This window comes from Zootoca vivipara, chromosome 1, assembly GCF_965207765.1.
Source record: "Zootoca vivipara chromosome 1, rZooViv2.hap1.1, whole genome shotgun sequence".
NCBI lineage: Eukaryota > Metazoa > Chordata > Lepidosauria > Squamata > Lacertidae > Zootoca > Zootoca vivipara.
In genome coordinates this window covers 16014423-16041979 of record NC_142582.1, presented here as the reverse complement: position 1 = coordinate 16041979, position 27557 = coordinate 16014423, and the positions used below count along the sequence as shown (strand labels likewise).

The 27557-nt window shown below is 43.5% G+C and overlaps 1 protein-coding gene across 3 annotated transcripts; it reads left to right on the top strand.

Annotated features, from left to right (window-relative positions):
• On the top strand, positions 1-27557 carry WDR75 (WD repeat domain 75). Of its 3 annotated transcripts, XM_088655342.1 has the most exons (22): positions 1-110; positions 627-681; positions 2151-2280; positions 3443-3508; positions 4255-4354; positions 5891-6015; positions 7034-7104; positions 9452-9562; positions 10727-10815; positions 12070-12228; positions 13455-13514; positions 13609-13724; positions 15258-15433; positions 16580-16743; positions 19194-19374; positions 20621-20715; positions 21091-21186; positions 22503-22672; positions 23660-23719; positions 25380-25520; positions 25623-25714; positions 27250-27557. In XM_088655342.1, exons 4-22 carry the CDS (start codon positions 3488-3490, stop codon positions 27461-27463), a joined length of 2241 nt encoding a protein of 746 aa, XP_088511468.1. In that variant the 5' UTR covers positions 1-110; positions 627-681; positions 2151-2280; positions 3443-3487; the 3' UTR covers positions 27464-27557. The 3 variants fall into 3 exon arrangements, with proteins under 3 accessions (XP_088511468.1, XP_034991755.3, XP_088511432.1); XM_035135864.3 differs by lacking the exon at positions 627-681; XM_088655306.1 differs by lacking the exon at positions 627-681 and having other exon boundaries at positions 1-120.

Below are 27557 nucleotides of genomic sequence, written 5' to 3'. Positions count from 1 at the left end.
GAGGTCGGAGGTCGCCGAGGGAAGATGGTGGCGCCCGAACAGCTCCGCGTGGTTCGCTGCGGCGGCAGTTGGCTGACCGGGAGCCGCGCGGTCTTTTCGGCCGATTCAAAGTGAGTGGCGGTAAGGGGCTCAGTGGGGGCTTTTCAGGAATGCCAACCGCTTAAGCCGCGAGGCGGCGGCGTCAGCCCCATTGAACGCGGCTGAGTTTACTCCTGAGTAAGATACGCGCTCAGGCTCCACATTATTAGTATTAGTATTGTTAAGACACGCGCTAAGACTCTTACTATTATGATTATTTATTAAGACATGCGCTGAGACGATTATTAATTTTTTATTTTTATTAAGACGCGCTGAGACTATTATTATTATTAAGACACACTGAGACACTTTATTATTTATTTATAAGAAACGTGATGAGACTCATTATCTTTATTGTTGTTGTAATAATAATAATTACAGAACTATGATATAATTGCTATAATTAATAGTACAGTGGACGCTCGGGTTGCGAACGTGATCTGTGCAGGAGGCACGTTTGCAGCCCGCGCATGCGCAGGTCACGATGTAGCGCTTTTGCACATGTGCGCACGCCAAAACCCGGAAGTAACCCATTCTGGTACTTCCAGGTTCGGCGCAGAGCGCAACCCAAAAAGACGCAACTTGAAGCAGCTGTAACCCGAGGTATGACTGTATACCGCCCTGTTCCCGAAGGTCTCAGGGTGGTTACAACATAAAAACACCAACATAGAAACACAAAATACATAATAAATAAAAACAACCCAATAACACACACCCCGGTCATGTTTTGTGGGTTTTTCTACATAAGGCCGAGTGGGCTGTCTGAGGTGCACAGTTTCAGTCGGTTTTGTTCCATCCTTTTCCCTTTTTAATTTCCTAAAAATTATGGTTTCAAACAACAACGACTACCACAATTAAGAAAAGAAAAGAATGTGCAGCAAAATTAACTGCCCTATTCTAAGATACACGAAAGTTAAAACACTAAAATAGGTTTAAAATGACCCCAGCTGTCAACCTGAACAAGTGTGATGCAGCAGCTTAAAAAGCCAATGCAATTCTGGGCTGCATCAATAGGAGTATAGCATCTAGATCAAGGGAAGTAATAGTACCACTGTATTCTGCTCTGGTCAGACCTCACCTGGAGTACTGTGTCCAGTTCTGGGCACCACAGTTCAAGAAGGATACTGACAAGCTGGAACGTGTCCAGAGGAGGGCAACCAAAATGGTCAAAGGCCTGGAAAGAATGCCTTATGAGGAACGGCTTAGGGAGCTGCGCATGTTTAGCCTGGAGAAGAGAAGGTTAAGGGGTGATATGATAGCCATGTTCAAATATATAAAAGGATGTCATATGGAGGAGGGAGAAAGGTTGTTTTCTGCTGCTCCAGAGAAGCGGACACGGAGCAATGGATTCAAACTTCAAGAAAGAAGATTCCACCTAAACATTAGGAAGAACTTTCTGACAGTAAGAGCTGTTTGGCAGTGGAATTTGCTGCCAAGAAGTGTGGTGGAGTCTCCTTCTTGGAGGTCTTTAAGCAGAGGCTTGACAGCCATATGTGAAGAATGCTTTGATGGTTGTTTCCTGCTTGGCAGGGGGTTGGACTGGATGGCCCTTGTGGTCTCTTCCAACTCTATGATTCTATGGTTCACGTGTATCATTAAGCTAAACCAATGGTTAAAATGCACTTGCAGGAATCATGGCCACATCGCTCCTTTCCCGCAGTTGTCCTGCTCTGCATCAAACTCAGCTTTGGTTTGGTTTAGCCAATGTTTGTTCTGCTTACCATGTATGGTTTGTCTAGAGGTGACAAGCTATGGGCCCATGACTTACCGGTAAGTTGCTAACTCCCACCCAAAATCAGGCTACAATTTTACTGAGAGTACTTGCATATCCACACACCCATGGTTTGGTATTGTATGCATTAGATATGAACTAGACCATACTGAAAAATAGTCTGGTTTTCCTGTACCTTTGGTGGTTGAGAATTGGTCTTTTACATGTAATGCTGGATGTGAAAAATGGATAAATATTATCTCATATGCTTCTAGAATTTTCCAAGTTAGCCTATGTCGTTTCTGTCAGGTACTATAAATGCCTTTTAATTGATTTCTGGCTTTGATTTCATTGTTTATAGGTACCTTTTGTGTGCTTCTGGTGACTATGTGAAAGTCTACAGTACAGCTACAGAAGAATGTCTACATGTTCTCCAAGGTCACAGCAACCTAGTGACAGGAGTCCAGTTGAATCCCCAAAACCATCTACAGGTTGTTAAAATTTTGGCAATGCTAGTCCTATCTTAGAGCCAAACTACAGGCAGCATATGTAACATAATTGTCCTTAAGTGCAAGCTTCCCCCAAGTTGCTTGGAAAGGAACAATTTGGATTAGGGGTGTGTGGCTGAGACAGCAATTTACTAGGCTGTCTCACTGGAGCCTCTTTTTTCACTGCAAAATTTCAGAACCACATAGGGAGCATAGCAGAGGGCAAAGGATTTAAGTTCCTTCCCCACATATGCCAGGGTCCAAATCAACATCGGGGCACCAACACTCACATTTATGAAAGAAAATTGGCACTCAAGGGGAAACTGGGATAAATATCCTAGGTAATTTTGCTGTGCTTAACGGTGACCTGCCCTTTAATCCTTGAATGAAGGGCAGCATAGAAATTTGATAGATTGTTGCTGTTGTTGTGTGATATGTTGTTGTTGTTGTTGTTGTTGTAATCCCAGGCCAAATCCATGATTATGGCCAGGTATGAGTATAGCTCAAATGGAGCAAATTAGACCTATTCTGCAATAGTTTCTTATCCTGGCCCAGTTGAAAATGCTGGTGGAAAACCTACAAAACCCTGCCTGGGCCCAGGTCTGCATACCTTAGATAACATTTTCTCTCGCCCTCATGTGCAGATCCATAAGGGAGATGCTGCTTCATATCTTGTCCTTTATGGACATAAGAATTTGAAAGGTCTCAAGGCTGCATCTTCCTTATGTGACAGGTCCAACTAGTGGGACATTCTGCCCAGTGATATGACTAGCTACATCTCTGCTGGTATTTTGGTTTCTCATAGAATGCATTTCTTCCTGATCAAGAGTAGTCGGCGCTAGGGCATACTTATTTGGACAGAATTCACAGTCATTTTGTCTGTATTATAGTTGAGTTTGATTATCATCCCATCTCCGGGCTGTTTTTCTCGTAAATGTGCTTCACTGTTATATCTTCAGCAGAGAGCATGGTATATGCAGTTTTAATTAAATAAGTAGTAAGAGCTTTTTACAAAGCTGTTAGAACCACTTCACATTTTATTCGCATTTTTGTCATACACGGGGAGTAATCAGCACTGCTAATAATCAAAGTGCTTTGTAAATAAACCGGAATAGGACCTTACAAATCATTTTAATACAGTATGTCTTTCCCCCCCCCCCACCAGCTCTATTCCTGGTCTCTAGATGGCACTATTAAACTCTGGGATTTTATGGATGGCATTCTCATCAAGGTTTGTTATGTTTTCTTTGCATCTCTTCTTTCTGTATAGCAGCCCATGGACTTCTCATTAGATTAATGAAATAGTATGCATTGGAGTGAATAAAACAAATCTCTGTGATTCGTGAGTAAATGTTCTGTTTGCAGACCTGGATATGCTTTGCCACTGCTATGCAAACAGCATTGTGGCATCTTGGTTGATATGAGTCCTCACTAACTGCATCTACAGTGGAATCCTCAATATAGCTACTCAAAACTAAGACTGTTAAGTTGAGAAGGACTTATTCGCAGCCAAGTGTGTATAGGATTGCAATGTAAATGCATTGCAATGGAGTAGGGGGGCGAATGGGCTCTTTTCAGCATGTGAGTGTTTAGCTTCAAAGACAAAGAAGGAGGATCTCACATCTTCTTATCCATGAAGGCTTAGAATGGACAGTGTTTTCTGTTGATGGTTCATGACTGACATGAGCTACAAAAGAGATGGGCAACCTGTGGTCCTCAGGATGATGTTGGAGTACAACTTCCATCATCCCATGCCGGCAGGGACTGATGGGAGATGCGGTCCAAAAACATGTGGAGTGCCACAGGTTCTCCATCCCTGAACTGTATGCACAACTTTATTGATAATTGTGCCTGATTAAAAACCAGTTTCTAACCTTCTAACTAGCAGGGTTGTAAAAACTTGCATGGGTTTTCAGCTTAGTTTTTAGATGAGACTTAAGAGACTGATTTTGTATGTGTGTGTGTTTTCTCTTACAGACATTGGTGGTTGGGTTCAAACTCTTTGCATTCTATGCACTTGGGGGATCTGAGAATTCAGTATTTGTTATCATCCCAAAAGATAATGATGAAAGATCAGGTATGTCATAATTGGTGTTCTTTTAATTTTGTACATCTTGTTTTTTATGATTGTTGTTAACATGAGGACTGTGAGCCTTTTTGCGGGTTTTATTGATAAGTAGAAAGGCGGGATAAAGAAATTGTTTCCCCCTTTTGTTGCTCTTTTTCGTTCCCTTGGGGAAAATATATTAATTAAATATATTTAAGTACATTAATTGTGTATATTAAATAATATTAAATGTATTGTGGACACTTCAATTTACGATATGGAAATTTAGTTCATTGTGTGGCAGCACTCCTGCAACCCACTTGGTATGAAAAGTTGGACCGCCCTGTGCTGTAGGACAACAGAGGAGTAGAAATAGGTTTCTTAATTTCTGAAAAAGAGGCTAAGCAGACTTCTTAAAACACTGTGTTGTTTTGGATTTGGACGTTTATGGAGTGTGCAGGCATAGATGTCATATATGCTGCTCAGAGCTTGAAGCCCAGTCCCGTGAACTGCTTTTTCTGGCTGCTAAGCATTTATGGTTAGGGTGATATCCAGTGACTGCTATATCAGCACTATCTGTGGTATGCTGACACAGGAAAGCCTAATCAGTGCAGAATAGGTGGGCTGGGACTACACAGCCCAGAATCTGTTAACATAACTGCATGCAACAGCTTTGTGAATAGGGGACAAGGTGCACTGTTACTGTGAGTGCAAATCCCCCCCCCCCGAATGAATTAGTGGGATTACAGATTTATTCCAGTTCACTGCCTAGCACGGGAAGAACGCTTTAGGTATTTTAGTATAAGCTGCTGTATCATAAACAGGTATTTTATTAGAGGATTGATGAACCGCAGATTAAAAGAACTAATGGTAGGAATGGCTAGCCCCAATGCATTTAACGCTCCTCACCTTAGTGTGGCAGTCGTGCTTAAAATGAAACACTGTGTTCATCTGTGTTCATCAAATCATCTGCATCATTTGATGCCAACCTGCTGGAGGGCATCAAATTGCCATAATTTTGTCTGTAACTATAAAAGTTTGCACAGTGTGTGTTAATTTCTGCCGTTAATTTAACCATAGAATTGTGGAGTTAGAAAGAACCAGGATCATCTTGTCCAACCCCCTACAATGCAGGAATCTTTTGCCCAACGTGGGGCTTGAACCCACAACCCTGAGATTCAGAGTCTCATGATCTACCGACTGAGCTATCCCAGAGTTTCATAAGGCATGTTGCTGCATTGGCTAAGAATCTAATCTAGGCCACCCACATGGCTGGCAAGAATTATACCACTGAACCACAAATGCGGCTATAATTCACAGTACACTTAGTCTCCGTGCAGGCTTGTTAGGAGAATAAAATGAGGCAGCCTTGTTGATGTTGCTTTGAGTTCTGGGGACGACAACCAAGTGCAAATATGGTAAATAAAGGCCATACAGCAAAATAGCCTAATTGCACTCATGCTAATGAATCAGGTAAAAGTTAGGTGTGATTTTAAAAAAACTATTATTATTTCATCTATATGAGAATAATTGGTTTAAAAACTGAAATAAATTTGTTTCCGTCAGGTCTATTTCAACTAGCTTCACTGAAAATCCCAAAAACACCAGGTCAGGAAGTAGAAGCCAATGAGCTGGAATTGATTTTGGATGGTGTAAGCCAGTCACCCAAATGTACTGCGCTTGGAAGAGAAGTATATACCCTTTCTTTCTTTCAGTATATCATATTAGAGGTCTGCATGCAAATACTTGATGTTAAATCATTCTTTGTCAGCTCTCAGAGCACGCATCCTCTTCTTAGCCTGTTCTCCGGCCACAGCCTTACTCATTGCATTCCTAGCCTCTTTGCCTTGCCTGCCCACTGTAAAATCTCATAAATTTAGCCCATCCAATGCAGAGGCCCTTCTGCTTTCTCTGCATTTCCATGACATATGGACAGATTAGTCAATCGCTGCCAGGGCGGCTTTCCAGCTACCATAAAATCCTTTGCCGCATTACAACGTGGGTGTTCTGCTGTAACTGTCATATTCTGTACAGTTGGGAAGAAATCCCTCTCTTAAAACTTCCTCGTTTGTGACCCTGGACACAAAATATCTGTATTTCTCTCTGCCTTAAGGGGGAATCCAAAGAGCTACCTTTTTATCTGTTACCTGTTGTGTTCTCAAATGAATTTACCACTTTTATATGAGGTCTGCTTTTCAGGCTGTTTTGGAAACTTCCTGTTCCAAAAACAGGTTAACAAAAGGCAGTGGGGTGTATGGCATGTTTTTTGTAAAACACAAGCCCAAAACTCATTTGGGTACACTCCTATGTCTTAGGATACCAAGAACCACATGGTCAGTTCTATGGAGTCAAAGGAGCTTCAACCTTGTGGTTTGCCGACAGCAGCTAGGCCGACTTCACCCATGTTCAGCATCTTTGCTATGTTTCTTTAAATTCCACTTTCGATCCAGATCTCAGGGTACATGAATTAGCCATCATTTCTCTTGAGATCGCTCTGGGTAAAAACCTCGGTGAAAATGTCTGAATTTTATTTAAAAGGGAAAAAACACTGATTGCAAGTATACCATTGTGCTGCTTTAGCTGATTGCATAGCAGTTGTTTGTCTCTTGTCAGTTTGCCCATCACATTTCCTAATTTTTATTTTTTTAATCATACATTTTAATTCACTTGGTCTCTGGTATGTACTGAACTATATTTTGTTTATGACAGGGTGAATATGTGGTATCTGCTTTCGGCATTCACCTCGTGGTATGTTTCCTCAAGAAGAAGAAGCTTTACAGGTGAGGGCAGACGACTCCAGCTAGTACAGTGGTAACTCGGTCTAAGTACACAATTGGTTCCGGAAGTCTGTACTTAACCTGAAGTGTACTTAACCTGAAGCAAACTTTCCCATTGAAAGTAATGGAAAGTGGGTTAATACTGTTTCTGAGCTGGCCAGGAATTTGCTGTTTCTTACAGAAGTGTCCATAGCCCTGATAACACTTGCGCTTATTAATGAAGAAAAGAAAAGAAAAACCCAGAAGGTGTTGTCGAAACTGTAGTTGGAGGAGACCCATTGAAATCAATGGGTTTAATTCTATTGACTTTAGGGGATCTATTCGGAATATGACTTAGCTGGATATCTCTTAATATCTTTGGAGAATATCTTAGTACACTAGTGCCTCGCTAGACGAATTTAATTCGTTCCACGGGTCAATTTGTGTAACGAATTTTTCGTCTAGTGAGTCCCGGTTTCCCATAGGAATGCATTGAAACTTAATCAATGTGTTCCTATGGGCTCCGGGGGATTGGCGGCGGCATGGGACGGGGCTTCAGAGAAGGTCTCCGAAGCCACGTCCCATGCCAGCTGTGCGCAGCGAGAGGCAGCAGCGGGGAGAAGCTCTTCTCCTTGCCGCCGCCTCCCGTTTGCCTTCCCCAGCATGAGACGCAGCTTCGGAGACCTCCGAAGCCACGTCCCGTGCCGGCTGTGCACCAGCTCATCCCACATCCCATGACAGCTGTCAGCGCCTCTCAGCTGATCTTCCTTTGCCTTCTTCCCTTGCTACAGCTGGTTCCCCTTTCGCTAGACAAATGTAGGTTTTGTGATAGGATCGCTTCGCTAGACGAAGTGGCGGCCATAGAAAACCTCGTCGTCTTGTGAGGCAACCTCCGATCGTAAAACCTATTCGCTAAGCGAAAAATTCATCTTACAGGGCATTCGTCTAGCAAGGCACCACTGTATCTTCAGAGAAGGAAAGGCTAAGGAGGAAAAGGTGATGGTAAACCGCTTCTGGTGCAACAGGACACCGGGATGAGCGCCAGAGTGCAAGGAAACGCAGTTTACCTTCCCGCCGCAGCAGTACCTATTTATCTACTTGCACTGGTATGCGTTCAAACTGCTAGGTTGGCAAAGCAACAGGAACTCACCCTGTCATGCAGACTCGACTGCCAACCTTCTGATCGGCAAGCCATAGAGGTTCAGTGGTTTAGACAACAGTGCCCCCCTGCTCCTTTTATCTGCTAAGGAGCAAACCCTACACAAATCCAGATTGGAGTCTCCTAAAATAGTGGATGCTGCCTTGTGTGCCTTCTTCCGGCAACTCCTGCAGCCGAGCTGGTGCCAAACGTATTGCTCTGCTTTCCTTTGGACCACAGCGAGGCTGAGGTTTTTTTTTTTTGTCATCTGGGCATCCCAGGACCTCCATACACGTTGCCCAGGTTTGACTTCACCCCCCCCCCTCGAGGTGCACTCCATTGTCTCTTGAGACAAATGGATCCCAACAACAACAAAATGAACCAATGATAGTTTCTGAAATCCCAAATGGTTTAGGATAAGGCTTGGAGGAGCAATAGAGGCTGCCTTCTATATACAGTAGTCCGTTCATCTGTCCAGACCGGATTCTCTCCCAGTCCTAGCTGGAGATCTTGGAACTTTCTGCATACAGAGTATGTGCTGCCCCGCTGAGCTACAGCCTATACTTTGTAGGGACGCAGGCGGCGCTGTGGTTTAAACCACTGAGTCTCTTGGGCTTGCCAATCAGAAGGTCAGCGGTTCAAATCCCCACGATGGAGTGAGCTCCCTTTGCTCGGCCCCAGCTCCTGCCAACCTAGCAGTTCGAAAGCACGCGAGTGCAAGTAGATAAATTGGTACCACTGCAGCGGGAAGGTGAACAGTGTTTTCATGCGCTCTGGCTTCCATCACGGTGTCCCCTTGTGCCAGGAGCGGCTTAGTCATGCTGGCCACATGACCCAGAAAGCTGTCTGTGGACAAACGCCGGCTCCCTCGGCCTGAAAGCGAGATGAGCGCCGCAACCCCATAGTCGCCTTTGACTGGCCTTAACCGTCCAGGGATCCTTTATCTTTACCTTTACTTTGTCAGAGTGAGCATAGTGGAAAGGAAAACGGCTGAAGTTATACAGAAAGAGCATGTGCTCTTCTTGGTCATTCCTAGTGGCAGGTATTACTGCATCAGAAAAGCTTCCGGGGGGGGGGGGAGGTTTATGCGATGGTTGCTAGTACTTCCCAGAAGTGGAAAGGTAGCCCCCATCCACCTTCCTTGCACTGTTGAGCAGCCAGGGATTGGTTGACATTTCTTCTAGCTCAGTCCAGCCACAAACTAACTTAAAGCCATGACTTGTGTTTTTGAAGCTTTTCTGTAGATCCGAAATACAGCATAAACAACTGCTTCACCTGTGTAGCCTGCCACCCAAAGGAAGATTGCATAGCAAGCGGACACAGCGATGGCAAAATCCGGCTGTGGTGAGACAAACGTTTGCTGCTATTGGCAGCGGTTTTCTGATAAGCATGCATATCCTGCCTTGCTGTAATCTTGCAGTGCAAGTCTGCAGTGCAAAGGCGCGTTACTGGCCTCTCCTCCCTGCCAAAGCTTGCAACAAAATGCGCCTCTATAATTCCAGCAGAGAAAGCTTCTGTCTTAGAAGGTGTTGGTTATGGAGTGGTAAAGATATACTTCACCTAGGGCAGCTGGAGGCAAAGGAGAAGAAGCCTGTTGTACAATTTCATAGTTGTTGGAAATATTTACTCTAAATCTCCATAGTTGAATAGCGGCAAGAGTGCATATTTATAAGTGGGCAAGGGCTATTTATTTGTTACATGTATAGTCCAGTCTTCTCCCAAAGAACTCAAGAGTAGCTTACATGTGGTTCCCGGGGCTCTTAACTTGGCCAAACCTGCTTAGTTGCAGTAGTAGGGCTGCACCATCTGCCTACAGACCATTCTCATGGTTATTGGTAAAAGACCTGGTATTGAGGTTTCTGGCCTTAATCCAGTTTTAGTTGTCAGTGGGCAACTAACCGAGGGAGAGGATGGATGCACCATGTGTACTGGAATACACCTTGGGATGTACATCCCACTCGAAAGGACTGCAATGCAGGTGGACCACATTTTATTTGAGCTTTGAATGTGACATCCCCTTTAGGCCTGCAGTTTCCTGTCTGGTGAGCAGTACCCATGGGAAAGCCTATTGGTGCCGGCAGAGCTCTTTAGCTGAATCACAGTGCCATGTTTTTATTCTGTATGCAAAGCACAGGAGAATATAATTAGAACCCAAGAATTATCATAGGTTAGCAGTTTCCCAAGGTGCTTCATGTACAGTGGTACCTCTGCTTAAGAACTTAATTTGTTCCGGAGGTCCGTTCTTAACCTGAAACTGTTCTTAACCTGAGACACCACTTTAGCCAATGGGGCCTCCTGCTGCCGCTGCACCACCGGAGCACAATTTCTGATCTCATCCTGAAGCAAAGTTATTAACCCGAGGTACTATTTCTGGGTTACCGGAGTCTGTAACTTGAAGCGTTTGTAACCCGAGGTACCATTGTATCTCTTTGTGCAGCAATCCTCCTCCTTAAGATGCCAAACTTGCAAAGTTTGCCCTAAATTGAATGGGTTTTTTCCCCACGCTAGGAGAAATTTTAATCACAAGAAAGACTACACATACGCCACAATGCACTGGCACCACGATGAAGTTATGGATCTCGCTTTCACTGTTGAAGGTAATGTTACCCGAGCTAGGATCATTTCCTGTTTCAATTCTCTCACCTTTCCCATCAGCTCACCCGTGGCCTTGAGCATGTCACTTTTCTAGCAATCTCTCCCCACGCAAATTCACCCGTCTGCAATATGATAGTTCTGAAATTCTACTCTCTTGTATTTGATTTCTGTTTTCTGTACGTGGCTTTGAGGTTCTTTTGAATATGAACCAATTAAGATAATTTCTCAACAGATTCCTGACATTCTCTTAAGAAAACGCTTGTGAACTGCTCTTGGTATTTGAAATACACTATATAAATGCACAGCAGTGTCAAAGCAAAAGAGTTAGATCTCTATGCATCTTGCAAAAGGGCGGAGGTTTAGAAATGGGTCTATGGGAAAAGCAACAGAGTTGTTTGTGTGTTGCGTAAAGACAGAGATAGCTAATCCGGTGCCTCCAGCTCTCTTCAGCTCCAGCCACCATGGCCTATTTTTGGGGATGGTTAGAGTTGTAGTCATCTTGTGAGCACAGGGTTGGCTAACCCTGCATAAAAGTGACATTAAAAGCACTTTTAATGTGAGCCTGCTTCATGCCACTCTTTTGGGTTGACATGCAGAAGTAAACTGTTTCGGTTCTTCAACAAGCAGAGGAAGTAGGAACTTAATCCTCTCAGAAAATGGAACTAAATAAAAATTTTCTATGTTGAAAGCTGTGAAGATAAAATCTTGTTGACCTCAGCGGGAACTTGAAGTGACCCACCGCAGTGTTTATTTTTTTTCTTGGCTTCTCTCTGAAACAGGAAGCAGTTTGACATGGCAAGTGGGAGGATTTTGTTGTGTTGCAACATAACTATTTGCTTCATAAACACAATCCAGTTGCTCCTGATCTTCTTGTTGCTGGGTTTTTTCAGTCCCTTATAGTCGGGCACACAAGAGCCCACGCAGTCTGTGTGCACATGTGTGTATATTTATTTATTACACTTGCATTTGTGTCCCTATGGCGATTGTACACCAAACTCAGTCCATGCCTGTCTACTGGGAAGTAAATCCCATTGGGTTCACTGAGTCTTAATCCCAGGTAAATGTGTATAGACTGCAGCCTTGGTCCTTTTCAGCATCTAAACCTAGATCATGGAGAGTAACCAGATCTGTGGCAAGTCACATTGCTCCAGTCGCACTGAGCAGCATGCTTAGTAACTGTGTGTCTGTGTGTGTGTGTATGTGCGTTAATAAAGTGCTACTTTTCTAAGGCACATGCATTTTGTTTGGTTTGATAGGAACTAGCCTCCTGAGTGGCGGAATCGAGTCTGTCCTAGTGCAGTGGCGAGATGGGTCGGATGCAAAGAAGGAATTCTTGCCCCGATTGGGATCCACAATAGAGCACATCTCCGTCTCTCCAGATGGAGCCTTCCTTTGTACCTCGCATGCAGATAACAGTAAGTCCAAATTGGGGAGAGAAACCTACCTCTTAATAATGTCAAACAACCATGGCCGTTTGGGTTTTGAAAGGTGATAACCTCCTTAAATCAATCATTTATATCCGAGCACCTCCAGCTTCAGATTTCCGTGAGCACCTGAGCCATGGATTGGAAACCAGTGATAGCCCTCTAGATACTGTAGGACTACCAACTCCCATCAGCCCCAGTGGTCAGGGATGATGGGAGCTGTAGTTCAACAGCATCTGAAGGCCCCACCCTTTCCCTCCCTGTGATTGGCATCTCTCTGTTTAGTCTATAGCGCTTATGGGGAGGGGGAGGGTTACTGTCTCTGGATTTGTATTTCTCTCCTCTGTCGCTCCATGAGGATCTTCCTGCCTCAGTTAAGCCCAAACCCAACAATGAACTGGCTTTCTTTCAGTGCCAGTTGTATGCCCGAGGTTCGGACTGGTTTAAAAGACCCTTAAGCAGCTGTACATATGAATGAACAACGTTTATAACGGCGAGGCTGTGGGGCTCTCCCAACTGGAAAGTGGTTCCAGAGTTTGGGGGCCACTACTGAAGAAGCTTCTTCAAGCATGACTCCCAGCCTAATAGTTAGTGGGCCCTTTTCAGCCAGTCTGAAAAGATTGGGGAAGTATTCATGGGAGAAAGAGTTCTCTGTTCCCTAGCGAAACTGATTAACAGGCATTAAAGATAAGCACCAGAACTTTTGATTTAGCACAGCAGCCAGGGAAGCTCATCTAGGATGGGTGTGGCATGCTCCTTGTATCGCATACCAGGCCATTAATCTGGCTGCCTCCTTCTGAAGTAACTGCAATTTCCAATCACCCTCAGCCCCTAGCATTGCATTAGTTACTTGGGCATGTTCAATCATTTTAAAGTCCCTCCTTTCAAAGAAGGGATATCAGCTGGCAAATTTAACTAAGGCTGTTCATATGTCCTGTTGACCACCACATCATCCGTCTTGGCCATACCAAGTGGAGTTCTGCATTCAATAACATTTATCTGGCCATTTGAAGTGCACCATTTTTTCTGAATTAAACATTTCATGCCCTGGGAAGGCCATCTGCGGCCCTCCAGATGCTGCTGCATGACAAGTTCCCCACTCCTGTTCTATGGACTGATGCAGATTCTGAATCATTGTTTGGTAAACAATAGGCCTTTTAATGCTCTGCCGTCATTTCATTCTTAACCTTATTAACTTTCTTTTAAAATTCGTGTAGAAATAATCATCATACACAGCAACTTGAAGGTCTCCGCAATCATTCAAGGATTGAACAGAGGTATGTTTGCTTCAGAGAGTTTATTTATATACCTGTGTATCTCCTTTTCTCCAAAGAAACTGCATTCCAGCTCAAACCATCTGTTTCCTTTCAGGCAGTGACGTCAAGGCTGGCTTGATGGTTGACCCTCGAACTAAAGCTTTGGTTCTGAATGGCAAACCAGGTCACCTGCAGTTCTATTCGCTGCAAAATGACAAGCAGCTTTACAATGTAAGTTAGGGCAGTGGTGATCTAATGGTAGCTCAGGACCCACCTGGTACGTGTTATCTGTGCTCTCGTTACAATGGAAAATAAGGCTGAGGACTAGCAACACTATATGTGGCTGCTGTTTGCGGGTGTTTTGTTGTTTTGGGTTTTTTTTTACATTAACTGAACATATAATTTCTGCATAGAAACAAAATACTAGGGCTGGGCGGTATCTGGTTTTCAACATTGTGATATATCACCAGGTAAACGTGATGTTAAAAGGGACGCGGGTGGTGCTGTGGGTTAAACCACTGAGCCTAGGGCTTGCCGATCAGAAGGTCGGAGGTTCGAATCCCCACGACAGGGTGAGCTCCCGTTCTCGGTCCCAGCTCCTGCCAACCTAGCAGTTCAAAAGCACGCCAAAAAGTACAAGTAGATAAACAGGTACTGCTCCGGCGGGAAGGTGAACACTGTTTCCATGCGCTGCTCTGGTTTTGGTGTTCTGTTGCTCCAGAAGCAGCTTAGTCATGCTGGCCACATGACCCAGAAAAACTCTGCAGACAAACGCCGGCTCCCTCAGCCTGTAAAGTGAGATGAGCGCCGCAACCCCAGAGTCATCCGTGACTGGACTTAACTGTCAGAGGTCCTTTACGTTTACCTTTTTAAACGTGATGTACTGATATATCATGATGCCTGTAATAAGGATGGAGCTATGTAGAGACGTTGGCTGGCTTTACGGTTTTCCCCGCGTCATGGTTTTTGCATAGCGTCCATACACACATACACACACGCATACGCAATGTATTGATATATTGCCCAGCCCTAAATACAACCCTGCCCCAGATTGCTGGAGAACAAGTAGTGAACACAAGGTGTGGGGTGGCAGTGTTGCTGTAGGTAGGATGAGGCTAAAGTAATTCGAGAAAGGCTTTGCTGGAGGTAGTGGGGAAAGCAGCACAACTCAGGGGCGGGAAGTAGCATGCTCCATGCAAAAGGAGAAAAATATCAGATGGCATTAGGATGAGAGTGGGTGATGGGAATAAAGAGGTGCAAAGCGCATATGAGTTTCCTCACCAGAAGCTGGCTTCAAAGTGTTGGTGCTGACCTTTAAAGCCCTAAACCGCCTCAGCCCAATATACCTGAAGGAGCGTCTCCACCCCCATCATTCTGCCCGGACACTGAGGTCCAGCTCCGAGGGCCTTCTGACGGTTCCCTCCCTACAAGAAGTGAGGTTACAGGGAACCAGGCAGAGGGCCTTCTCGTTAGTGGCGCCCACCCTGTGGAACGCCCTCCCATCAGATGTCAAGGAAATAAGCAGCTATCTGACTTTTACAAGACATCTGAAGGCAGCCCTGTTTACAGAAGTTTTTAACGTTTGATCTTTTATTGTGCTTTTAATATCCTGTTGGAAGTCGCCCAGAGTGGCTGGGGAGGCTCGGTCAGATGGGCGGGGTATAAGTAATTAATTTATTATTATTATTATTCATTGACTGACTGACCTTCCAAATGCGCATGAGCCCATAAACCTACTTCATCTCTTCTTTCAAAAAATTGCAGTTGGATATTGTGCAGCAGGAGTATATTCACGAATACGGGCTGAACCAGATTGAGTTAGTGAAGGCTGCTTTTGATTCCGAAGGCAACTGGCTGGCTACTGTAGAACAGCGGCGAGGAAGCAGCGGCGAACTTGAAATGTACATGAAACTGTGGGCTTATGACGAGCGAACACAAAGGTACTCATGCTGGCATTTTCTAGCAAGTTGGCAGAAAGCCGGTTGTTTCAGATAATGTAGATTTGTCAGTATTGTTTTCAATGCCCACACTTGCTGCCCCCATTAAAGCTGTGACAAGATGGCACTGTAGGTATGAGCGTAAAAGGGAGCATGCAGCATTTGCACTGCTGTGCAGTTGTTGCGCATCATTACTTTGACCCTACACATATGCGCACACAGATCCCCCCACATGTCCCCAGGTGGCATGGCTGTTCCTGTTCTGTGGCCGCTGTCATGTTGGTCGGAACCTGTCTAACAGTATCCAAGTCAGATATGTGCCTCTTACAATGGGAACAGAAGCTCCTGCTGCTGAATGGGACACATCTGTGGGCAGCCTGGGGAAGTGGGCCTGCCCATAAAAAAACAAGCCTGAAGTGAGCGACTAGGGTGATGTCTGCTGTTTCCAAGAACTCTTCTCGTTGTGAGGCTTTTGTGGGTAAGCTGAGAGTTGGTTTGGACCATGAGTGAGAACCCAGAGGCTCTGGGAAGGTCTTTCTCTCTCTCTCTCTCTCTCTCTCTCTCTCTCACACACACACACAGTCTTAATTTGGATCCCAAACGCCTTGCAAATTGAACGTTTTGGCTCCCAAACCCGGACGTAACTGTTCCAGTTTGCGAAGTATTTTTGGAAGCCAAACGTCCGACGGTTCTTCCACGGCTTCCGATTGGCTGCATGAGCTTCCTGCAGCCAATCAGAAGCCGCGCTTTGGTTTCCGGACATTTTGAAGGTCGAACGGACGGATTCCACTCGACTTCCAAGGTATGACTGTATATATGTAACTTTGAATTAATTACCATTTTATATGTAACACTGTACCGTCACAATATTTTACGTTATTCGTTGTTCTTTTTTTTTTGTACACTACTTGTATTAACGTTAAGCGGTCTAGAAATTAAATAATCAAGAAATCAAATTGAGTCCAGTCAGATGAAATGAAAATGTAAAAAGAAAAAGAAACAACCCTCCATCCTTTTTATTTTATCTATCTTATTTTCTTAAGGTGGGTGGTTATAATGTCAAAGTATAGTGCTTACAGTGATCTCAATCCAACGTGGAGTTAGGTGCCCTTAAGCACAGTGGCTTAAAAGAATCTTCCTTTCTTGCAGCTTTACTCTGAACACAAGAATAAGCATGCCGCATGAGGATTGTGTCACAGCTATGTGCTTCCGTTGCACAGACACATCTGAAAATATAACCCCGACTTTGGTAACGGCTGGCAACGATGGGCACTTTAAAGTATGGATGCTACTGGTTGACAATGATGGTGAATGTGAGTAAAAGGGTGGTGTTGGCACCTGTAAAATAGTACATTGTGCTTTTATTCACCATAGAAAGGGGGGGAATCCTCTTCCCTCTGTTTACTGATAAGGGCAGGGGACTTGAAACAAGGCAGAGCAACACTTTTATCCTTTCGTAGATTCACATATTTTGCTTCTGATGCCTTTAGATTGTGTTTGTTTCATCCTCAGGTCAGAAACAAGAGCTTCCCACAGAAAACACAGGGCAAGTCTGGGATTGTTACTTCTTTTTGGTTAATACATTGTTTTTATTAGTTTTCGATTACAGTCCAGTAATAGCCTCATTATAACAATACCAATTTATACCGGATAGACAATGGGCGACTTACAGGGAATTGCTGGATTTGATGGCGGGGACAGGACCCAAACTAAAATCAATGGAAAACTTGAGGAGCCAACTTATGAATTGGTTGCAATATACACAAATTAGATAGAAAGAATTGATTTTTGGACCAAAGCTCACAATTTTTTAAAAAAACTCTTACGAAATAAGGGTAAACTTCTGTATAAAATGTATAATTTTTAATTAGAATGGGAAACAAACGGTGAGCTTGTTGAAGCTTCAATGGCGTACTGAGCAATAGATATAGGACACAACATAGATCTTAACCTCTGGGAGAAACTTTTGGAAAGTGACCTGAAATTTACTGCATGTTATTCATTGAAAAAAACTACTTGAAAATGATTCATAGCGGGTATTTAAGTCCGAGTAGGTTGGCTAAGAATTGTAAGGTGGAATCAGATACATGTTGGAAGTATAAATTGAACCAACTTTCGGAGGAGGGTTGCTGAATCATAAATGTAGAGAAGAAAACTTTAAATAAAGAAACTGTAGGCTCTTCCCCCCCCCCATCTTTTGCCTCAAATGAAGTCTTATCTCAAATTCAAACCTTAAAGTCCTTGCAGTTGGTTTGTTCCGCAGTTTGTGATCTCATCTCTTCTACCACACACCTGTACTTTAGTCCAATTAAGCTCTAATTAACAGGAAAACCTCTGCTTCTTGATGCAGGCATTGGAGGGTTTTCACCAGGCAAAGTGATTTTGCACTCAGCGCCTCTCTGCCCCCTGCATTCCATGCCAGAGTGAAATAGGGTTGCCAGACTCAATAGAGGACAGGACTTCTGTGCCTTTGATTGCCCTGCTCTCTTTTGAGTCTGGAAACCTTAAAGAGAAACCAGCAGACCCTTTGCTTAATTTCCAAGCAAAGGTCTGTTGGTTTCTCTTTAAGGTTTCCAGACTCAAAAGAGAGCAGGGCAATCAAAGGCACAGAAGTCCTGTCCTCTATTGAGTCTGGCAACCCTAGAGCGAAAGCCAGGTACCGAGACGAACTACAAGTGAAGCCCATTCCTCCTGTCCCTGGGGGGAAATTTGCAAGGATGATTTACCCTCAAACATCCTTTTTCCTTCACCTACAATCTCCCACCTGCAATCTGTTAAGGCAGAGTGGAATCAGAAGCCAAGTCTGGGATTGTTTTCAAAGAGGCATATGTTCCTATGTCTGGCATTCAGCGAAAGACATGTAGTACCCATTTAATGTGGTATAAGAATATTAGTGCCTCTTTAATGTGGTACTGACGACTCCTACAACGCAAGTCTGAAATTGGCCTTGGACACGCACCAGGAAAAACAGCTGAGGTGGTCACACACCTCAACTCTCCTATTTCAAGATTTAAGTACTTCCTTCTAATCAAAACAGTGAGTCATGTTTGTACCAGGAAAAGCCTACACATCTGTGATCAGTATCCCAAAATTGCTGTTGAAGCTGATGTCAGCAGAAATATGCAATTTAAAGAAGGTAATGGCTTTAAACAAGAAACAACCAATGTTTGATTAAATGCTCAAGGAGCATACACAGTTAGGTATTAACTAAATGCCCTCACCTGATTCCAGCATTTCTGCTTGCCCACAGGAAGTATGGCACTGCTATCTGGTGGCAATGGCAAATGCCAGCCTCATCCCAGCAATTGCACAACAATCCCCCTACCCTCTTCCCAGCTTCAGGGTTAGGAAGAAAGTGGGGAGTGTTGTGGACACAGGTCCAAATAGTCAAGCATCCCCCTGCTACTCCACTTCCTGCAGGGGCAGGAAGACATGGTGGAAGGCTGCTGCTCCAATGCGGCACCCAAATGTGTAAGCCCCGCCCGCCCTTATAGAAAAGGCGATGAAGGGCTCTTGGTCTTCTGCAGCCAAGGCGAGACCAGGAAACTTCCCTTTCCCACTGAAGGCCTGGATCACCTTGCCCCAAGATGCAGCCAAACGTTCAAGGGGTGAGACGAGTGATCACAGTTATTGGCTTGGGTACCGAAGCCAACTGGAAATTGTGGACCCCTGCCTTAATATTCTTATATACTATTTGTCATGTTGCTCAATTTTAACACATCTGTCCTGTTATAAACCTGTGGGGTTTCTTTCTCTTTAACAGATGAAAGCATAACTTGGGCCTGCGACTTCGTAGGAAGCTATCACAACTATCCAGCTACAAATTGCTGTTTCTCCGAAGATGGCTCTTTGCTTGCAGTCAGCTTTCACAAAATAGTCACTGTGTGGGACTCGGAACTGTGGGATCTGAAATGTACTTTCTGCCATCTTCCTGGGACTATACGGTAGGTAACCATGTGTTCCTTTAATTTAAATCTGTTTTAATAATAATAATAATAAAAGGTTTGTTGAAGCATGTAATGAAACTAACCTAATATTTCCCCAAAGTTTTTAAAGCATTAATCCTTAATATTTTCCTTTTTATTGAGCCCTTCTGAGCTTTCACAAGAATCGTTGGTTTTAAGGGAAAGATCTTTAAATAGCAACAAAGCTCTGTAACAAAATCAGCTTATTTTTTTACATGTGTCCAGAATAAGCTGTGCAGAACTAGAAATTGCATTGGGTGGAAAACAAAGGCCAATCTTCCTTCCTGCAGCCACCAACCTTCCCTCAGATTTTGCTCCAGATAGTCCTCAATCCTCTAGAGCAGATTATTGGGCTCATGGAAGTTTGGGCCACAAGTAGGAAGTGGAAGTTCTGTCATGTGACATTGGGTGTTGCCTACAGTTTGATTTCAACAAGACTGCAGAAATACCTTGCGCTTTTGGAAATACCTTATTGCATGCCGCTTGCTTCCCCGTCTTGTTTATTTATTGCAAAAGTTTCCTAAAGAAATCCTCCCCTGCTTTTTTAGCACCTGCCCACACCAATATTATCTTAAGGGGGATTACAACAGAACGGGTTTGCTTAAGATGCTGTAAACTCTACAATAAGCCCGAGAAATGCCTCTCTGTTTATTTAGAGTAAACATTTACCTGGTTGCAAGGGGGGGGGGGGTGATTCTCCCTTGTGGGAATTAGAGGGTCATAAAATAAGAGTCTGAACGCAAACAAAATTGCTGTTGAGATTGAGAAGAAAGAGAAAGGTTGTGTTTAATGGAAATACTTCGGCCAGTCCTGGCTCTTGAATCTCTGATTTGCCTAGGCATCAGCAGTGCCCATTGTGACCCACTTTTTAATGTGTGGCAGGTCTCCTGTCTGTAATAAACTGCTTTCTTTTGAGCACACCTAGCCTTTCACTTAAAATTACTTGCGTAAACTTTATACTAAAGCATGCAAAAGGTAGGTTCCCATCTTTTACCCGTCTGTGAGGTATGAGCGCTTGAGCAAGGGTTGGGGGAAACGAAGCGTGGCACCTAAGGCAGACATGGCTGGCCTCCCTCCTGTAACCATTTCAACCATGGAAAGTTAAATGGCAGAAATAGCTGCCTGAAGTGAGCAAGGGTTGTCTTACATTATATATAGTTACCTTACAGCGAAATATCACATGGACACGACTAATTAACCTTATCTTTGTCATTTATTCTTTCAGAAACCTGTGTTTTGGGAGGCAGAGTTGTTCAAAATACCTTCTTGGCACCACCAGCACCGGATTTTTGTGCTGTTGGAACTTGCTGAGCTGTACATGTAAGACCATTTTATCACTTTTCCTCCCTTCCTTCCTTCCTTCCTTCCTTCCTTCCTTCCTTCCTTTTGTCTTTTGATTAAAAATTGGTCATTATGAGAGAACACAAGGAGGCAAATTGCTTTATATTTCAGCTTAACGCCAAATACTTTTAGTTTTTATTTATCCAGTCGTTGGAACCGTATCACATAAAATTATATGGCAGGTATAGTTGCTGAATCCCCAACTGACCTCCGCTCCCCAGTTCAGATCCTCCCTTTGAAAGTTCTCCTAGCCGCATTCATGGTTTGAATTAATTGCAGTTCCATCCTCCCTTGCAAAGCATATCCTTGGGAGTCTGTGGTTCTCCTTCATAATCTGGTTGTTTTGATTTTCAGTGGAATGGAGTGCCCAATTAAATGTCATTGTTCTGCAGCCAGATTGTCTGTCTGAGAACATCGTCGCGGTTTCATCCCACTTGGAATACTCGCATGGTGAGCATGAAGACCTCTTTCATTTTTGTTAAGGATCACTGGCCAAAGCTGCAGAGCCATACTGCCCAGGAAAATATTTTACTTCCTTGGACTTGGAAGCCACTTAAAATAACTCTTTAAAATAGGCCGCTCTTGTCTACATGGAAACTATATCATGGTTTGGATCTTAAGACAAGAAAGTTTGCTGACGGAATGTTTCTCATCCCCCTTGTACTCAAACCTTGCTTTCAGGCTTCCCCGTAAGCCTCTGGTTTTTCACTGTGAGAACAGAACCCTGGGCTCTTCTTCTTCCCCACAACTGCATCCCCAAAAGGCCCATCTATAAGATCGCTGGTCCTTCTGAACCAGGCTGGAGCATGGTGGGATTGCTCCAAACCCCTTAGCGCCCAAACCCCTTTTATCTAGAGCAGGCATCCCCAAACTCGGCCCTCCGGCTGTTTTTGGGACAACAATTCCCACCATCCCTGACAACTGGTGCTGTTAGCTAGGGATGATGGGAGTTGTAGTTCCAAAACAGCTGGAGGGATGAGTTTGGGGGTGCCTGATCTAGAGCAAGGTGCTCTTGCCATTACCGAAGCAGGGCAATCTGTCTAGCACTCCTTTGCGATACCATGTCGCTTAGAGTCTTGCCCTGAGATCTGTTTTCCGGGTTGTAGATTTCCATTGTAAGAAAGCTATTTTAATGAAAAAAAGGCCACCTGACAGTCTTGGCACTGCAGAGCCTTTTAATAACTTTCACCTCCTAATGGGCTAGATCAGGTGAGCGATAATATCTTGTTCACATTCCTTGTTTTTTGTACGTGGGGTGGTGGTTGTCAGGGAGTTTGAAGTCTGGGGGGGGAACCTATTTCCATTTCAGGAGTTCCTTTTTACTGTTCTTTATCCTGCCATGTGTGATACTCTACAGCTGGGTTGGGCTGGGGCTGCCTATGGTCCTGCAGATGTTGCCAGACTACAATTCCCATCATGCCCAAGCTTTAGCCATACTGCCTAGGGCTGATGGGATTTCCCCATCCCTGCTCTTTAGCCTATTTCTTAACTGAGGTGGTACAATCCAGTGACAGGTTCACTGCCTGACTTAGAACTAGGTCTATCATGCTGTATCCATACTATTCTTTGTTGCTGGAACTCTGTAGATAGGGGTCTGGTTTATTTAAACTTCGTTGATAGGTTCCCATATAAGCACCAGGTGCTATACTGAATATATGGGTTTCTTTATCATTTTGTGATCATGCATTGACTTCAGACCTCAGAAAAGCAACGCGGAAAACAGTTCTTAAAGGCTAAAATACTCTTCTTCTTTTTCTTCCCCTCAGTATTTGTATTCAAACCCAGTGAGCCGCGGCCTTTGTGTATCCAGAGAAAGGTCTGCAGAGGCAAAGTCTGCTGTGCTGTCTTTGTTCCAAGAGATCTACCCGAGTCCATTCTTTCAGAAAAATATCAGTGGCTCAGCCAATCTCAGTTTTACTTCTTGACTGAAACACATGTAAGTGTTTAAATGCGCATCTGGGACAATATCGCAATGAGTTGTTAGGATCTCAGAAAGCCAAGTTGTCGTGCTAGACATTTCTGTAGCCCTTTTCAGCTCTGCTACCCTTATCTACTATTAACAAGGTGAGACAGGACGAGAGGTCATCATTTAGCCGCAAAGCTCAAAGGGGGACCTTGAGTCAGTTGAGAGCTAAACCTGAATCTCTCACTTCGGAAATCAATGTTCTGTCTGATTTTCAGTACACCTGAATTACTCCCTTTCTTGGTACAAAAAGTTTTCAAGACTGCTTTAATTCAGAAATCTTCTGCTTCCTTTTTTTAAAAAAATAATTCTTATTAGGGGAGCTGGGCAGGAGACTTAAACTCAGGGTCGCTGATTCAAGTCTCACATTGGGCTACAGGTTCCCACGTTCGGGGTTGGACTAGATGACCCTTGGGGTACCTTCCAACTCATATGATTCTGTTCTATTCTAGCCTAAATGTTAGCTAATCATGCAAGTTTTAGTTTCGTAAGGGTAAAACCAATCATGTTGACAAAGCTGGCATACATTGTTTCTTGTTGATTCCTTCCTAGAATAAGAGTGGGAAATGCCTTGACTTCAGAGGTGGCTTTCTTCCACAGTTTTATAAGTACTTCTGTTTAAAACCTTTTGATCAGCGAAAAAATTGTCAGGTGATAGAGATATAGGCAGATAATATTGTCATTTTTACTTGTAGTCGGTTACATTTTTATTTGGTCCCAAACAATACTGTCAAATATTAATGAATATCCCCAGTGAAATCATTTCAAACGGTATTAAACCTTTCATGCTTCATGTTATATCTCTTCTGGAATTTATTTTTAATGAGTAAATGCTTATATTTCTTAAGTGCATATGCTACATAATAAATCATCTGGATTGTGTGCCATATTTTAAGACTCACCGAAATCCTATCAAAATATTGTTTTTCGTAATAGTGTTTCTTCCTTCTGAATTTTCAGGAATTGATGACATTTAGCACAAAGACCCCAGAAGAGAGACTTACACCTTCCAGCAGACAGGTAATTGTTCTTTAAAAGAAGTGAACAGGAATTCTAAAAGAGTCTACATTCCATTCTGTTTGATTTGATTTGATTGAACTGCCCAGTATTAAAAATCAATTTGACTTACATTAAGTTTCGGATCCAAAGGTCCCCTTCTGAGTGGTGTGCAGTGTGCAAGGGTAGAGGAACTACTTTGGAATGGATCCATGGGTCCAATCTATCTAGTCAACTCTGTCATACTAGATTCCCATTTCAAGTGATTCTTGTCAGTAGCTTAGGGCTATTCCAGGAATAAAACGACAAACCTACGTTCTTAACTTTTTCACATCTTGGGTGAAAACACATAAGTGTACCACGGTGATTCTTGGGCTTGCTGATCAGAAGGTTGGTGATTCGAATTCGCACGATGGGGTGAGCTCCGATTGCTCTGTCCCAGCTCCTGCCAACCTAGCAGTTCGAAAGCACACCAGTGTAAGTAGATAAATAGGTACCGCTGCGGCAGGAAGGTAAACGGCATTTTCGTGAGCTCTGGCTTCCATCACAGTGTCCCGTTGCGCCAGAAGAGTTTTCTCCTGCTGGCCACATGACTCGGAAAGCTGTCTGGACAAATGCTGGCTCCCTTGGCCTGAAAGTGAGATGAGCGCCGCAACCCCATAGTCGCCTTTGACTGGACTTAACCATCCAGGGGTCCTTTACACTTTACACCTACTTATTTTTTTAAAAAAAATCTGCATCACACTTGGACTTGGGGAAAAAAGTTCTATATTAAAGTGCTTTATCAGTATAGAAATGCATGAAAAGCTAAGCTTTTGGCATTCGCCCAAATTTAAATTATGTCCGCCTAGGCAAGGATGAAGTGAGCACATAATTCTGCTTTACTCATAAATAAGAAGCTAGCTGGGGGGGGGGAATATCTGCCTTTCTAATTTTTTATAATTGCAAAAATAAATAATTTTTGTAATTGTCCCGCAATATACATAAAAATGTACAATCAGTCCAACATAAAGCCTTATATAGCCACCTAGAGCCCTATGGTGGGCCAGGAAATAAATGGTGCCAGATCTCAACCTGCCAACGGGACATTTGGCCCCAGCAATGTTCAAGAGGCCAGCGGTTAGCGGTTTGAGGTACACTCCATTGTCTTTGGAGAAACCAGCGGTTTGAGGTACATTTCGTTGTCTTTGGAGACAGATACCAACAACAAGGAGCATAACTAACTTTTGAATAACATACTGCTGGATTCAACCACTAGTACCGGTAATTGCCCGGGGGGGGGGGGTGTTCTCAAAAGAAACTGTTGGGTTATTCTCTTAGCCTGCTTGCTTGCTGTTAAAGTGTGCTGTCATTGAATTGGGGGGGGGGTCCTCATTACAGCTTTACCCTCAAGAACTTATAATGGTTCTTTATACTGTATATCAAAAAAAGAGAGGAGCCAGTCATGTAAGGAAGCCATGGGGACAAACCTGGGAATCCTGTGCCCCTCCTGAAATTGTTGGACTCCAATTCCCATTAGCCCCAAGCCAAAAGTTGGGGATTCTAGGGGTTTGCTTGACTTCCTCCAGTTGCACTTCGCCCCCTCCTTTAATAACTTAGGACATCAAGGAGGGCAGGAGGCAGGGATTAAGTGCCCTATTCTGTTCTTTAACTCAGGTCTGTTTTCTCCATCACCACTTTTTAGTTGGCAGTTGAAGAGAGCTTCCCCATGACTCCTTTTTACCTGCTACTGGGAAAGCACCAGCAACAGAATAAAGAGGCTACAGAAACTGGGAGACTACCTATTCAGAACAACTTTGCACAAGAATCGCCTGCCGTCAAAGAAGTAAGAATAAACATGATGCCTGTTCAGAAACATGCAAATACTGACTTGCCATTTAACAAACTTTCCTTCTTATTGTGTCTTTTTTTCTTCTTTCCTCCCCAGCTTCTTCACACTCCAGCTCATGTCTTGCCATCTGCCTCTTTCCTGTGCCCCATTTTTATTAACTCACTGCTGATATCCAAAGCTAATAAAAGGTAAGAAGCCCTCAACTTTTTAAATGTTTGTTTTTGAAAGGAGCCGACAATAAAACTGATCTTTACAGAACAAAAGAAAGTCACACACAGCATTTCCCCCTCTCCGCTTACATTGCGAGGTGGTGGTTCTTCACGAAGCTGAGTTAAGAGGGCATTAACACATTACCGTTATCATAGAAACAGAAGCATTTACACCGAGGTGTCCTTTGAAAATGACTCTTGCCCAATAGGAGGCACATCCACATTCACAAAAGAGACGAGTGAGAAGAGAAGGTATTAAAACATAATTCTCCTATTTGGGAACCTGGTATGATGACACATATCTGGTGGGCTAGAGAATCTCATGTCTGAGGTTGCATTCAGACACGGGCCGTTATTTCATCGTTTCCTGATCATAACTGTAATGTGTCAATTCTTACATTCCTTTGACACAGCGTAACTTCTTCCATTATAGAACACTGCATTTTTGATCAGTATACTGCCATGTCACACTAAATTTAAAATGTTTGGAAAGGACAGTGTGCCAGAACACTGCCTAAAATTCCATCATGTGGATTTACAATGCAAAACTGCAGTTTTCTGGGTCAATGGGGCTGCAAACGTATTTTTTTCCTGGAAACAGGTAACGCAGAATTTAGCGCTAAACTTTGGCTAGATTCCACTAGTTTTCCAAAAGTGGCTTTTACGTCATGCGAAGGTCACATAAGATATGTAAATGCAGTCGTCCCTTGGTTTTCGAACAGCTTAGTTCTCGAATGTTTTGGCTCCTGAACACTGCAAACCCAAAAGTAACTGTTCCGCTTTGCAAACTATTTTTGGAAGCCGAACGTCCGACGGGGCTTCCGCAGTTTCTGATTGGCTGCAGGAGCTTCCTGCAGCCAACCAGAAACCACACTTTGGTTTCCAAATGTTTTGGAAGTTGAACGGACTTCCGGAATGGATTCCATTCGACTTCCAAGGTACGACTGTAAAGGAAACATTGTGAAAATGGAATTAAGTGCTGTCTCAACACAGCCCGAGACCTGTGCGGCTAGGCCCAACATGTTCAGTATAACTTTTATAAAATACTGAAAGGTTTAGTGTGTATTAGTATGAGAGGTTGTGTGTAAAACTGAATCTTAGCAAAAGCTAGTTTTAAAAGCACCTCCTCCTAAAACACTGCCTATACGTACACTTCAGGAACATTTCTAGGCCTTTCCCAACTGTGCCTGTTTACGGAGTATTTTCTTTGTGTTGGGATGCATTGAAAAGTTTAATTCCCTCCTAATTTGTGTTTCCTGTTGACCTCCCACTGCTTCAGATTATTCTGCGACCCTTACAATTCCCATTCTCTTACTGGTGATTTGTATGGAAACTTATTGAGCATTTAAGAAGTCCACGTCCTCCATCATACTAAAGCTTATTTAACATATTCACGAGAATCTTAAGAAAAGTATCTACAACCCTGCAAATATTCTAGCTCTGAGACTTGTTATAAATGTCTCAGCAGTCTCAAATGCACATTTCCATTGATCCTTCCATTTGTATTTTTACAGCACTAGTGAAGTTGCTGATGAAGTGGAAATGGAAAGCGACAACAGCGAGAATGAATCAGAGGAGGAGGACATGGAAGCTGCTAAAATGGACTCAGAGGCATCACAGGCAACCGATTGTTTGGAGGACAATATTCCACCTAAATTGTCAAAAGAACAAGGGAAAAAACTGCGCCAATTAAGAAAATTGGACTACAGCTGGGCATCTGTTCTCTAGACACATAGTATTGTGGACTACATGTATTTATGTTTCTTACCAATAATTCCACAAGATGTAATTCTTTCAAATAAAGGATTTCAGTTTTTCAGGA

Bases quoted from the DNA above. Each gene is read 5' to 3' on its own strand.
- WDR75 (XM_035135864.3), top strand. From the start codon at position 25: ATGGTGGCGCCCGAACAGCTCCGCGTGGTTCGCTGCGGCGGCAGTTGG. The intron at 16,744-19,193 runs GTGAGTAAAAGG...TCTCTTTAACAG, and splicing joins GGTTGACAATGATGGTGAAT to ATGAAAGCATAACTTGGGCC. The intron at 25,715-27,249 runs GTAAGAAGCCCT...GTATTTTTACAG, and splicing joins ATATCCAAAGCTAATAAAAG to CACTAGTGAAGTTGCTGATG.